Raw genomic sequence first — 12,584 nt, 5'->3', positions numbered from 1 at the left:
CATACCCTATTATCTATCAAACATGCAATCATAACTACTACTCTGCTCTCACAGTAGAACAATAACAACAAAAAAAAAAAAATCTAAAAGAAAGAAAGGAACATAATCTTACTTTTGATACAGTTGGCAGCTGTGAAGTTGATGAAGAAAGAGAATATAATGTAGATTGAGGGTTCTCTTTCACTGGACTTTCTAATGAAGCAGAGCTCATTTCATCAGTGATTCTTTCAAGTGGTTCTTTCTGTTTTATTTCTTGATGCAATAGTATATCTTGCTGCATCTTTTCAGGTTGATGAACTGGTGACAAAGGAAAAGGTGGTGCTGCTGGTGCTAGAGTAACACTGGGGATATCAGGGCTATCCCAAAGAGTAGTGCTGGGAGAGTTGTTAATCTGTTCTCTTCCATGGTGTCTATGAAGGGCGCTATGCCAAGAAGAATGTTGCTGCTGCTGAAATACTTCAGCATCAGGAGGCCGTTCCAAATTGTCTGGCAAAGTTTCCAGATTTACATCTTGGCTGATACTGTTAACTGTCACCACAGGACCAACTGATTGGGGACTAATTTCTTGCTGAACCACAATTCCTAAAGCGATTTATAAATAAAATTGTTTTGAATCATACAGCTCTAATGAATAAAACTAAAAAATGCTAATATATATACATAAACAGAATTTATTATTCTGGATTAAGTCTTTAAAAAATAAATATCAGTTTACTTCATCATCAAGAACAGACACATTTTTTTTAAAAAAAAAAGTCTTTTTCTATAGAGCATTTCAGTGTTGGACCATCATTTTGATTTCTTTTGAATTACAACTTTGAAAAAGAATAAATTTCAAGTGCGAAATAATTTAAGTGAATCACTGACAAACTGCTAACATGATATTTGAATATCAAGAATAGTATTTTGTTTTATTATAAAAACAAAATCAGGGAAATCTGCTATTGGACGACCATAAATGACAGAACTTTTTTTTTTGGTGATGCCACATCCTTGAAAGTAGTGCAATATCAAGCAACATAAGAAAAAGGCAAGGTTCAGTCTGTTGCTGCATTAAGACCACTGTAGTTTAAATCCTGCTGGCCCCAAGAAAGAAAAAGAAAGACAAGAAAGACCACACACACTTATAGATTAACAATAGCTACAGACAGAGGAGAAAGTGATATTTGCACTGCTTCTATTGAAAGTAAGGTGCTGGAGATTTCAAGGACTGATGCGAGTCATTGTAAAACAAGTATATACATGGGCTGTGTTATGGTAACTAAGAGTAGGAACAGGTGCATATATAGTTGTATGAACACGAATGCTAAGAGCATAGTACATAAATTGGATGAATTTGAAGTGCTGGTCAAGACATCAAATGCAGACACTGTTGGGATTCAGAGCCTTGGTATCACTCAGATATAAGGGCTACAGAATTTGAACATGAAAAATACAGTGTATACAGAAAGAACAGACAGGATAGGAGGGGGGGAGAGAAATTATGCACTTAGTTAAGAAGCACATAAAATCTAAGGCAGTGCAGCCAGTTCACACGGGTAGAAGATGATGTCTCAGTTTGGTGTGAGGTAAGCACTGGAAAAGCAAAATAGGCCTTCAAACTCATGAGTACAATAAACAACCATACAGAGAACTAGAGTGGGGCAGTAAATCAGGATGTCTTATAATGAGGGATTTTAACTTTCCAGATATTGTCTGCAACTTGTCAGTTGGTCAATCACAGACTAGCAAGATTTTGTGGATTTATTGGATGACAGCTTTCTACAGCAGCACGTTAGAGAGGCAACAAGAGGAAGTATTACTTTTGATCTGATTACGCTGAACAACAAATTTTGGGTCATATCTAGTTACAGGCATGAAAGTAAGTTTACTTCATAGATTTTGGGGCTAAACACAGAAATGGTGCTTAAAATGGCAGATTGGCTCTTGTTTTTGAAAAAAGTAGTTTTTTTTAATTATACAAGCTATTTTTTTATTTATATGGTAGTAAAATGTAGCTACGAACACACCTATATCAAACATGGGACCTTTTCACCTTTCACTTGTATTCAGCTTTGGGAGTATCCCTTTTTACCATCCAACAATAATCGGCTAACATGGTGACACTCCATTTCTTTTGTACCTTTGTTCCATCACTGCAATGTCTTGATGGAAGAGCTCACCATGTTCGTTGCTCACGGCACCACAGTTTGGAGAAAATAAATCCAGGTGTGAGTACAGTAAATGCATCTTCAATGACATGTTGATGTTGCACCCCAGTTTTTTGTAAGTAACGAGATCTTCTACAAGCTGCCTGTAGTTGCCAGCTTTAACGTTTCCTAGAAAACCAGTTGAAACATTTCGAAAGGCTTTCCACGCTGATTTCTCACTATCACTAATGACACATTCGAACTGTTCATCTTTGAAAAGTTGCCTTATTTGCGGACCAATAAAAACGGATGCCTTAATTTTCTCTGTACTAAGTCTTGGGCATTTCTCTTGAAAGTATGTGATTGCAGGACCGTTCACTTCAAAGCCTTCTGAAATTTTTCATAAGCCCCAGTTTGATGTGGGGTGATGGAAGCAAAACTTTATTTAGATCTACTAGAGGTTCAAATGCTACGTTCTTCATTCCAGATGTTAATGATTTTTGTCCAGGCCAACTCCTCTTCTCATAAGTGCACATCTTTGGCACGACTATCCCACTCGCACAGAAAGCAACAATACTTAGTGTTACCCTTTTATAGTCCTAATTAAATGGCAATTACCTTTAATCACCACATATCTGCCACTCACACTTTGATAGTGCACACCTAAGAGGATGTTCTCCATGTTTGCATGTTTCTTTTTTGTGGAGGGCATATGCAAGAGGCATTGAAGGCAACATATTTCCATTGTGTAATAACACAGCCTTAAGGCTAACCTTAGAAGTGTCTATAAATAGTTGCCATTCTTTGGGAACATGAATCGTGTTCATTGTTTCCATCAGACCATCAACATCCTTGCATACAAACAGTGAGGTCACCTTCTGTTTGATAGAACTTATCATAGTCTTTATCTCGAGTACAAAATGTTGTCACTTTCACAGCCTGATCTAGAAGATCCCACTGTTGTAGCCTCGAAGCTCAAAGTTCTGCCTTATTCTTTGGCAGTTTGAGATCCTTGATGGTCATTAAGCTCATTTTCTGTGATCTTATGTGGTTCAAAAGGATAACGGTTTGGACAAAATGATGGATCCTTTGATGTAGCTGGCTGCTGTACCATGTATATCAAAGTTGATGTTCATCAGTGTCTTCATCTTCATTGCAGTTACAGAAAAAAGGTCAGGTGGTTCAGGAATAGGTAGTACTTCACAGTGAGGCATGGGGCGAATTGCAAATGGTATATATGGGTAAGTCACTGACCAATTTTTCTTCATTGTCATCCCTTTTCTAATAGGAGGCACCATACAGAAGTAACAGTCTTTGATGTGATTTGTTGGCTCCCTCCTTATCATAGCGAAATGCATAAAACATCCCTTTTGATTCACCCACGCATTGAGTTTTGATGAACAAGTAGTGCAGCATATGTGTGGAGCCCAGTTCTTGTCCAAGTCGCCTACTTTATACCCAAAGTACAAGAAGTAGGCTTCTTTTATGGCTTGAGTTAAGGGACGCTTTCTTGAAGCTAATGTCACTTCTCCCCACATTCGTAACAGAATGTCATCCGGACTATTCACACAATTATGGGGCAAATTAATCTTACACAACACAAATACTGCGCAGAGAGTAGGAATCTCACAGAGAACAACCATTAATTGAGAACAAATCACCCAGTATCTAGCCATATTCAAGGATTACTGCAACAGAATTGAAGACACGTTTGAGGCTTGAAGACACTACTTATCATGTGATGCAGAGAAAGGCGACAGTTGCGGATTACGTGATAAGAACGTGGTGAATCTAAAACTGCAGGGTTGCCATGCGTTTTGCCGAGAGCCATAGTTGATAAGAGTAACTCGCTAATATGAGACCCCAACTGCAAGTTGAAAACAAGAGCCAATAGACAAATTTTATTGGAATTTTCATGTTCAGCAGAATAAAATTAGTCAAGATAAGTTATTTTCATTTTCGTAACATTTTACGTGTTGACCAGTGTTATCAGCAATGATTATTCATGCATTAAGAATTGGCAGTTAAAAGAACCACTAAGTGGCAGTGATCATAGTGCATTGATTTGGGATTTACTTAAAGATGTAACTATCATCAAAGGTAAAAGATAGGATTTTTTTCTTTCGTAAAGGTGACAACAGTGGTCTCGGGCAATTTTTAAATTCTATACAGTGGGGCCAAATGATGATACTACTATCAACACATTCTTAACGAGAAAGAGTCAAAGAAATAATAACAGAAGATACTAGGCTTTTCATATCAACTAAGAAATACTCTTCAAGGTATAGGCCTAAGTGGATGTCAGTTGAACAGTGATACTCGTGGCAGTGAAAAAAAAAATAATGGGATGCATCAAAATTATCAGATTATAGAGATGCTTATGGTAAATATAAACTAGTCTGCAATCAAGTCACAAAGGAGTTTATTCAAGCTGAAGGAGATAAGAAATATTTGGTAAATGCAGGGAAAAAACAGCAAAGATTAATTTACTTATGAAACCTTAAAAAAGAAGGGAATCAAATTGGTGCACATGATATCGATGGTTCAACTGTTGATGATCCTGCTCAGGTTGCTGACAAACAGAATGAGTATTTTGCAACTACATTCACACATGAGGAATTCTGTAGGGAAGTGGAAGACAGACGTTTATCAAACTCTAACAGAGAGCTATATGATTTTAATATAACCGAAAGGAGAGTGAAGCTGAAATTGTTGAAGTTAACATAAGAAAGACATCTGGGGTGGATGGAATCTATTAAATTATATTAAGGGAGGCAGCAAAGGAAGTAAGCAAACCTTTAGCCATAATTATGAAATGGTTACTACAATGTGGTTACAAAGAAAATGGATGCAAAAATAATTTTCCTATCATATATTTGTATTTCAGGAAAGCTTTTGTTTTGATACTGTTGAACATAAAAGACTGCTGTACAAATTGGAGCAGTGTGGCATTAAGGGCAAGTTGCTACTATGGATAAACAAATGGTTGGGTAGGAGAAGACAGAGTGGTAATCAACAGACACTTCTCTTCATGGACTAATGTTATTAGTGGAGTCCCCCAGGGATTCGGTGCTAGGCCCGTTTTTGTTTTCTGTATTTATTAATGATACTGATTAAAGCATATCAGGCTTAGTGACCAAGTTTGCAGATGATATAAATGTTGGCAGGGCAGTTAATGACAGGAATGACACAATGCTACTGCAACAGGATCTAGAAAAGTTATGCAGATGGGCTAAGAAATGGCAATTGAAATTTAACACTGACAGATGCAAAGTACTGCATATGAGTAGCAGTAACATACCAACTGTGTGGTAATATACCGAGGGTAGCGGAAAATGAAAAAGACATTGGGGAGTAATTGTGCAGTCAGTCAGATATGAAGTTCAGCAGAGCAGACATGCTGCCAGGATGGCTCATGGGATTTTGTCAATGATATACAAGAATTTTGCTAGCAGGGATAAGGAGGTGATTATCGCATTGTATAAGCAAATGGTCAGGCTATATCTTGAGTACTGCATACAGGTCTAAAAGCCTAATTTTAGGAAGGATGTACAGCTGCTGGAATGAGTACAGAAAGGGAAACAAAAGGCAAAAGGGTGCTTTTACCTAAAAAGACTTAAGTTCTGCAAATTGCAGCATCTGGAGAATAGGCTGGAGAACTGAGGTGTTTAAGGTTGCAAATGGATTGAACAAGTTCAATGGTGATGGGATTCTTCCTCAGACAACAATATGAGGGGGCACAAATTCAAAGGAAGGACAGTTGCAAAATAGATGTGTGGAAGTTTGCTTTCAGCCAACAGATGGTTGATTGCTGGAAAAAATTCAAGGAAGAACTAAATAAACCATTAGAAAGAATAGGTGAAATGGAGTGTTTTTTTTTTTTAAGCTGATGCTGCATAAGTTTTTTTTTTTTTTTTTTTTTGCATAATTTGTTGCTACTAATGCTAAAGTCTTCCCGTTGTTTTAAACTCTTAGCATTTTACTTTTGAATTACTTTTAATTTGACAAAGTCAATTACCGGTTCTCGATCATATCAAACAAGTTTCTTGGTGTCATTTGCGATTAAACTGCAAACCATTCAATCAAACTGAAATAAATAAATAAAAGGGTCTTTGTGAATACATAACAAAATAATTACAAGCCAAACAAGTTACACAAGGAAAATGATTATTACTTAATACCTCTAATTGCCATCTGTTTACTTGGAGGCTTAAATGGGCTTCCTTCTCTTGCTCTGATTACTACTCTGTCCTGGGAAGACACATGTTCATTAATAGCAGATGAGATATTCTCTGGCACTTGCTGATTGATAGGTTCTTCACAGCTTTTTGGTTTCTCCTTTTCTTCCAAGCCCTAAAACAACATTTTAAATGAGAAGTAACATTTCAATGTTTATCTTAAACAACATCTTTAATACCTCATCTTTTAAATAAGTTCAGAGTTGTTATGAAGGTTCCAATTCAAATTTACTATTTCCTTATATCTTTCACTCTACAATGAATGAATATTTGAAGAAAGGGTATTCAATTGGGCATTGTGCAGAGCGTAGCTCAAGTGTTTGTTTATTTGATCATTTGTTTTTCCTTGTTTAACATTTACATTTAGTTTCTAATGAATATTAGAGCGTAGCTCAAGTGTTTGTTTATTTGATTATTTGTTTTTCCTTGTTTAACATTTACATTTAGTTTCTAATGAACATTAAATTCAACCTGAAGTTCCAAAACAAAGTATATTCCATAGTAAGCCTTCAAATTTCTAATCTAGCCTGTAAACTTGCAAAGAACAAACTACAGAAAAAGAAGCCACAGAGAAGTTAATACAAAGAGGAACAGAAATATACTACCACAATGGTAGTAATTAGCATTAGTAGAGGCACATGATGCAAGAAAGCAAGCTTATACAGCATCAGCAAAAGAAAAAACCCTTCCCATTTCACTGATCCATTCATTCCAAAAGTTTGTCTAGTTCTGCCTTGAATTTATTTAAGCTATCAACTTCCAAAACAACAGATGGAAGTTTGTTCCAGCAATCAACTACCCACTGGCTAAAGGAAAACTTCTGCACATCTATTCTACAACTGTCTTTCCTCATCTTGAATCTATGCCCCATCAGGTTTGTAATCTAAGCAAGAGGAAAAATCTCAGTGGCATTGAGCCTGCTCAACCCATTCAAGGCCTTATACACCTCAATCAGATCGTCTTGCAGTTGCCTAGTCTCCAGAAGCTGCAATTTGCAGAACTTAAGTCTTTCTTCATAAGAGCACCCCTTAGTTCCCTTCACCAGTCTTGTTGCCCTTCTCTGCACTCATTCTAGCAACACTACATCCTTCCTAAAATGAAGCTTCCAGACCTGTATGCAGTACTCAAAGTGTGGCCTGACCACAGCCTTATACAAAGAGATAATCACATCCTTATCCTTACTAGCAAAATTCCTGAATATCATTGATAGGATCCCACGACCTGCTGTCATCCTGTCTGCACTGCTAAGAACACTTCATATCTGACTGCACAATTACCCCCAGGTCCCTTTCATTCTCAATTACCCTGAAGGTAACGCCACATGATTCGTACATTTCTCTGGGAGTTACTGCTACCCATATGCAGTACTTTGCATTCGTCAATGTTAAACTTCAGTTGCCACTTCTCAGCCCATCTACCCAACTTTTCCAGATCCTGTTGCAGCAGCATACTGTCATTACTGTTATTAACAACCCTGCCAACCTTTGTATCATCTACAAACTTTGACATTAAGCCTGATATACCCTCATCAATACCATTGATAAATATACAAAACAACAATGGGCCCAACACCAAACCCTAAGGAACACCACTAATAACATTAGTCGACGTAGAGCAGTATCCGCTGATTACCACTCTGTCTTCTCCCACCCAACCATCCTTTTATCCATTGCAGCAACTTGCCCTTAATGCCATACCACTCCAATTTGTAGTCTTCCATGTGCAACAGTATCAAAAGCTTTCCTGAAATCCAAGTATATGATATCAAAATTATTTCCTGCATCCAGCTCCTTTGTTACCACATCATAGTATCCAATCAAACTGGTCAGACAAGACTTCCCCTTGACAAACCCATGCTATGTCTGAATTATCACTGCTGTCTTGTCTAGATGATCCTGCAATGCTTCTTTAACCAGTGACTCCATTATTTTCTGTGGAACAGAAGTCAAACTAACAGATCTGTAATTACTTGTGTCACCCTTTGATCCCCTTTGTGAATTGGAGATACGAGGGTGGTTCAATAAAGAATCGCCCTCACCTACTTCCACATATCGCAAAGTCATGATATTTTGTGTGTAGCATCATACATATCTCTGTACTAAAGGTATAAAATTTCAGCCCTGTCTTAATTTCTTTTCCTCTTACAGAGCTGAATGTGGGACGAAGTAGCATCATGTACAAAGTTGAAGCCAGAGCTGTAACCCGGTATCTGTTCTTGAAGGGGAAATCTCCTAAAGAAATTCACAAGGAGATGACTGCTGTATATAAGGATGAAGCCCCCACCCTATACCATTGTGAAGCACTGGCATAGACAGTTTAGGTGTGGTCGGACATCGGTAGAACCTGAGTCCATTCCAGGTCGTCCCCATTCAGCCATTGATGACAGCACGATCAGAAAAGTAGAGTTATTAATCATGGAAGATCGCCAGATATCTGTTCGTGAATTGTCCCAGGAGGTGAAGATTAGTGTGGGCTCTATTGAAACAGTCCTTCATGACCAACTCCATTTATGGAAATTGAATGCAAGATGGATTCCCCGATTATTGACTGGTTTACAGAAGGCTGAACGGCAACAGAAATCACAAGTTGTTAGCCCTGTGCCAAAAAATTAGAAAGACTTTTTGTCTCATCTAATCACTCAGGATGAAAGTTGGATACCCAATTTCGACCCTGAAAGTACAAGGCAGTACATGGAATGGCGCCATTATGGTTCCCCCCCAAGAAGGCAAGAGTCCAAGCATCAGCAAGAAAGGTCATGCTGACAGTGTTTTGGGATGAGAAAGGCGTAATAATTACTGATTACCTGCCGAAAGGTAGAACAGTTATAGGTGCCCTATTATGCCAACTTACTCACAAAATTATGGAAGAAAATCAAAACATGTAGGCGTGGCATGCTGTCCAAAGTTGTGAGAATGCTTCAAGACAATGCCCCAGTTCATACTTCTGAAATTGCAACAACACAAGCGGCCACTTGTGGATATGAAATACTGCCCCATCCAGCCTACTCACCCGATCTTGCACCATCAGACTTCTTGTTTCCTTCCCTCAAATCATTTCTTCAAGGGACCCACTTCCCTGACGACGAGACACTCGTTTCTGCAACAGAGTCACGGTTCAAAGACCAACTTCACCACTTCTACAAAAACGGTATCCACAGCCTCATCCATCGATGTGAAAAATGTGTAAATCTGCACGGTGGCTATGTAGAGGACTAAAACCTGTGCCAAGAATCAACAGGCTAGCACCTCGGCAGCTAGGTCAGGGCGATTCTTTATTGAACCACCCTCATACATTTGCACATCTACAGTCCATGGGAACTTCCCGAGTCCAAGGATGCTCTCATAATTACGGTTAAGGGTTTGTTTACTTCCTTTGCCACCTCCTTTAATATAACTGGATAGATCCCATCTACCCCAAGGAGTGTTTCTTATGTTTAACTTCAACAATTTCTCCTCCACTTTGCTCTCAGTTATTACAAAATCATTTAACTCTGTTAGAGTTTGATAAATATCTGACTCTCTCCTCCTTGAATAACTCCTCATGTGAATGTAGATGTAAAATACTCATTTAGTTCGGCAGCTATCTGAGAATGATCATCTACAGTGAAACCATTGATATCAAGTGGACCAATCAGATTCACCCCCTTCCTATCAGTTTATATAAGTAAATAAGTCTTTGCTGTTATCCTTTGCCAAAGATTTTTCATAATCTGCCTTCACTTGCCTAAACTTCTTTGTAATTTGATTACAGCCTAGCTTGTATCTACCACAGGCTTCTGTGTCGCCTGACAATTTACATGCATCCCATGCATTTTTCTTCTCTGCCACGTCTTGTTAGTTCATCTGATATCCATTTGGGCCTAAACCTAAAGCAGTATTTCTGAGTTGGAACAAAAGCCTAGCAGCTTCCAAAATTACTTCCTTGAATGCTTCCCATTTAGAATTTGCTGTTGATAACATCATCAGTTGGTCCCACTGTATAGAATAAAAATCTGAGACCACTGTAGTCACCTTTACACAAGCAAAACCTCTTCCCTCTACCCCTGATGGTAGTTACATAACTTTTTACTTTAAGTAAATCCCACATCAGTACACTGGGATCACTGTCACCTAGTGGTTCATTTATCTGTAAATTTTTAATGCATGAATAATTACTGCTTTTTTTTTTTTTTTTTTTTTTATGAAGACCCCAAACGCAAAAGGTATCGAAACCTAGAAACATGTTTCTCCTTCAACCCATGCACGGTACTAAGTACTTAGTACTGTGCATGGGTTGAAGGAGAAGTGTGGGGAGAGGGGATGCTGATAATCAGATCAAGAGTGTTACTCCCTCTCACTGCCTCTCTAACATTGCTGCTGTAGAAAACAATCATCCAATAAATCCACAAAAGCCTTGCTAATGATCAAGTGACCAACCCACGAGTTCCAGGCTATATCTGGGAAGTTAAAATACCCCATTATAAAACACTCTGATTTACTGGTCCACTATTTCTCTGTATAATTGTTCATTGTGCTCATCAGAGTCATTAGGCCTAAAACAAACTACTACCCTCACTTTTGCTTTACCAGTGCTTATGTCACACCAAAGTGACTCAACATTGCACTATCCATCTATGTCAACTGGATGCATTTCCTTAAATTTTGTGTTTCTTAACTAACAGCATAACCCCCTCCTCCCTTCCTATCCTGTCTATCCTTTCTGCACACATTGTATTCCCCAAATTCCAATTCTGCATCCCTTATATCTGATTGGCACCACGTTTCTGATATCCCAACAATATCTGCATTGGATGTCTTAACCAGCACTTCAAATTCATCGAATTTATTTACTATACTCCTAGCATTGGTGTACATGCAAGTCATACATGCACCTTTTCTTACTCTTAGTTACTCTAACACAGCCCATGTATTTACTTGTTTCATGATCCCCAGCAGTTCCTGAAACCCCCAGCAACTGGCTTTCTGAGCTGCTGCTCATTCTAATAGAAGCAGTGCAAGGATCGTTTCCACCTCTGCTTGCGGCTACCATTAATCTATTAGTCTGTGAACCCCCCCCCACAAAGCTAACAGTTTTCTGACCCACCTAACATTGCCTCGATAGCATCAGCTAATATTCTTGCAATAATATATAACATATACAAGAATCATTCAAACGAAACAGATTTTTTTTGGAAAACAGAATATGCATGAAATTAATAATAACACCTGCAGGACAGATGACATTTTCCAGAATAGACATAAAATTATAACTCTTTGATAATACTTAATATAAAGTAGAATGATGGTTGTAGTTTATAGGCTACAAACAACACTGTTACATACAAATATTCCCAAGTCTACAGTGATGCAATTTTTGAGTCCCACGAGTGAATACAACTAATGTACTTTTACTGCCAAATGGTGGCCATTTAAAGTGTAAACTTACTAAAACAAGGCCACCATTTTTTACATTTGATGTAAATTTTTTACATTTGATGTAAATTCCAATGATGTAAGTTCAAAGAGGGAGATGTAGAATATCCAGAACTTACCATATGCAGTTCAAACACACAAAACCAATGGAAACAATTACTCGCCAGGTGGATAAGCTGGTGCAGGACAACTGTCATGTACTCAAGTGGAAGAATGCCAGCAAGTGAAGATGCCATCATCAGCAGCCATGCCATACTGTGCACTGTCTTCATTATGATTCCTGCTGCATGAGCAGGGCTGGATTTTTGTGTTCGTAGGTCCTAGGCACTTTTATTCCAAAATGTGCTTAAAAAATGGGGATAAAAGTGTCTTCTGTTTTAACACTATGAATCACATCAATTAACGTGACTCAAATTTCAACTATAATAAATGATAAACCACCGCAACCATCACTTAGATTCTTCTAGTTTCTAGAACAGTCGCTAGATTGCAAGTCGATTGGGCACGTGTTTTCTCAGCTTGTTTTTTGTTAGTCACAGTGAAAAGAGTGAACTGTTGCTTCCCCCCTTCCTTCATAGGCCCTAAAAATTTTGTATGCCCTAGGCACTGTGCTTATGGTGCCTAATGGGAAATTCGGCCCTGTGCACGAGTGACAAAATGTTTAATGAAGAAAAAAAGACACATTATGCATAGGTTTGTGCATGATACATCTAGTGCACGAGTACAAGAAGGATAAATATTTCCTGCATCAAATAATTGCAGACATTGAATCTTGTTGCCATCACTGCAACTTAGAAAAAAAATTA

The 12,584-nt window shown here is 38.1% G+C and overlaps 1 protein-coding gene across 2 annotated transcripts in view; it reads right to left on the bottom strand.

Moving 5' to 3' along the window:
* Nucleotides 1-12,584, bottom strand: part of Sec16 (endoplasmic reticulum export factor secretory 16) — a 592,575-nt gene that overhangs the window by 434,374 nt on the left and 145,617 nt on the right. For both annotated transcript variants that reach the window (XM_090389538.1, XM_090389539.1), the window contains exons 8-9: nt 6,311-6,482; nt 113-582 (exon numbers count right to left, since the gene is read on the bottom strand). In XM_090389538.1, the coding sequence (XP_090245664.1) occupies nt 113-582; nt 6,311-6,482 (642 nt within the window). The remainder of the gene's footprint in view (nt 1-112; nt 583-6,310; nt 6,483-12,584) is intronic.

The sequence above is a fragment of the Mastigoproctus giganteus genome, chromosome 2 (assembly GCF_048544385.1).
Source record: "Mastigoproctus giganteus isolate SK-2022 chromosome 2, ASM4854438v1, whole genome shotgun sequence".
Taxonomy (NCBI): Eukaryota; Metazoa; Arthropoda; class Arachnida; order Uropygi; family Thelyphonidae; genus Mastigoproctus; species Mastigoproctus giganteus.
This window is presented reverse-complemented; position numbering and strand designations above follow the sequence as displayed.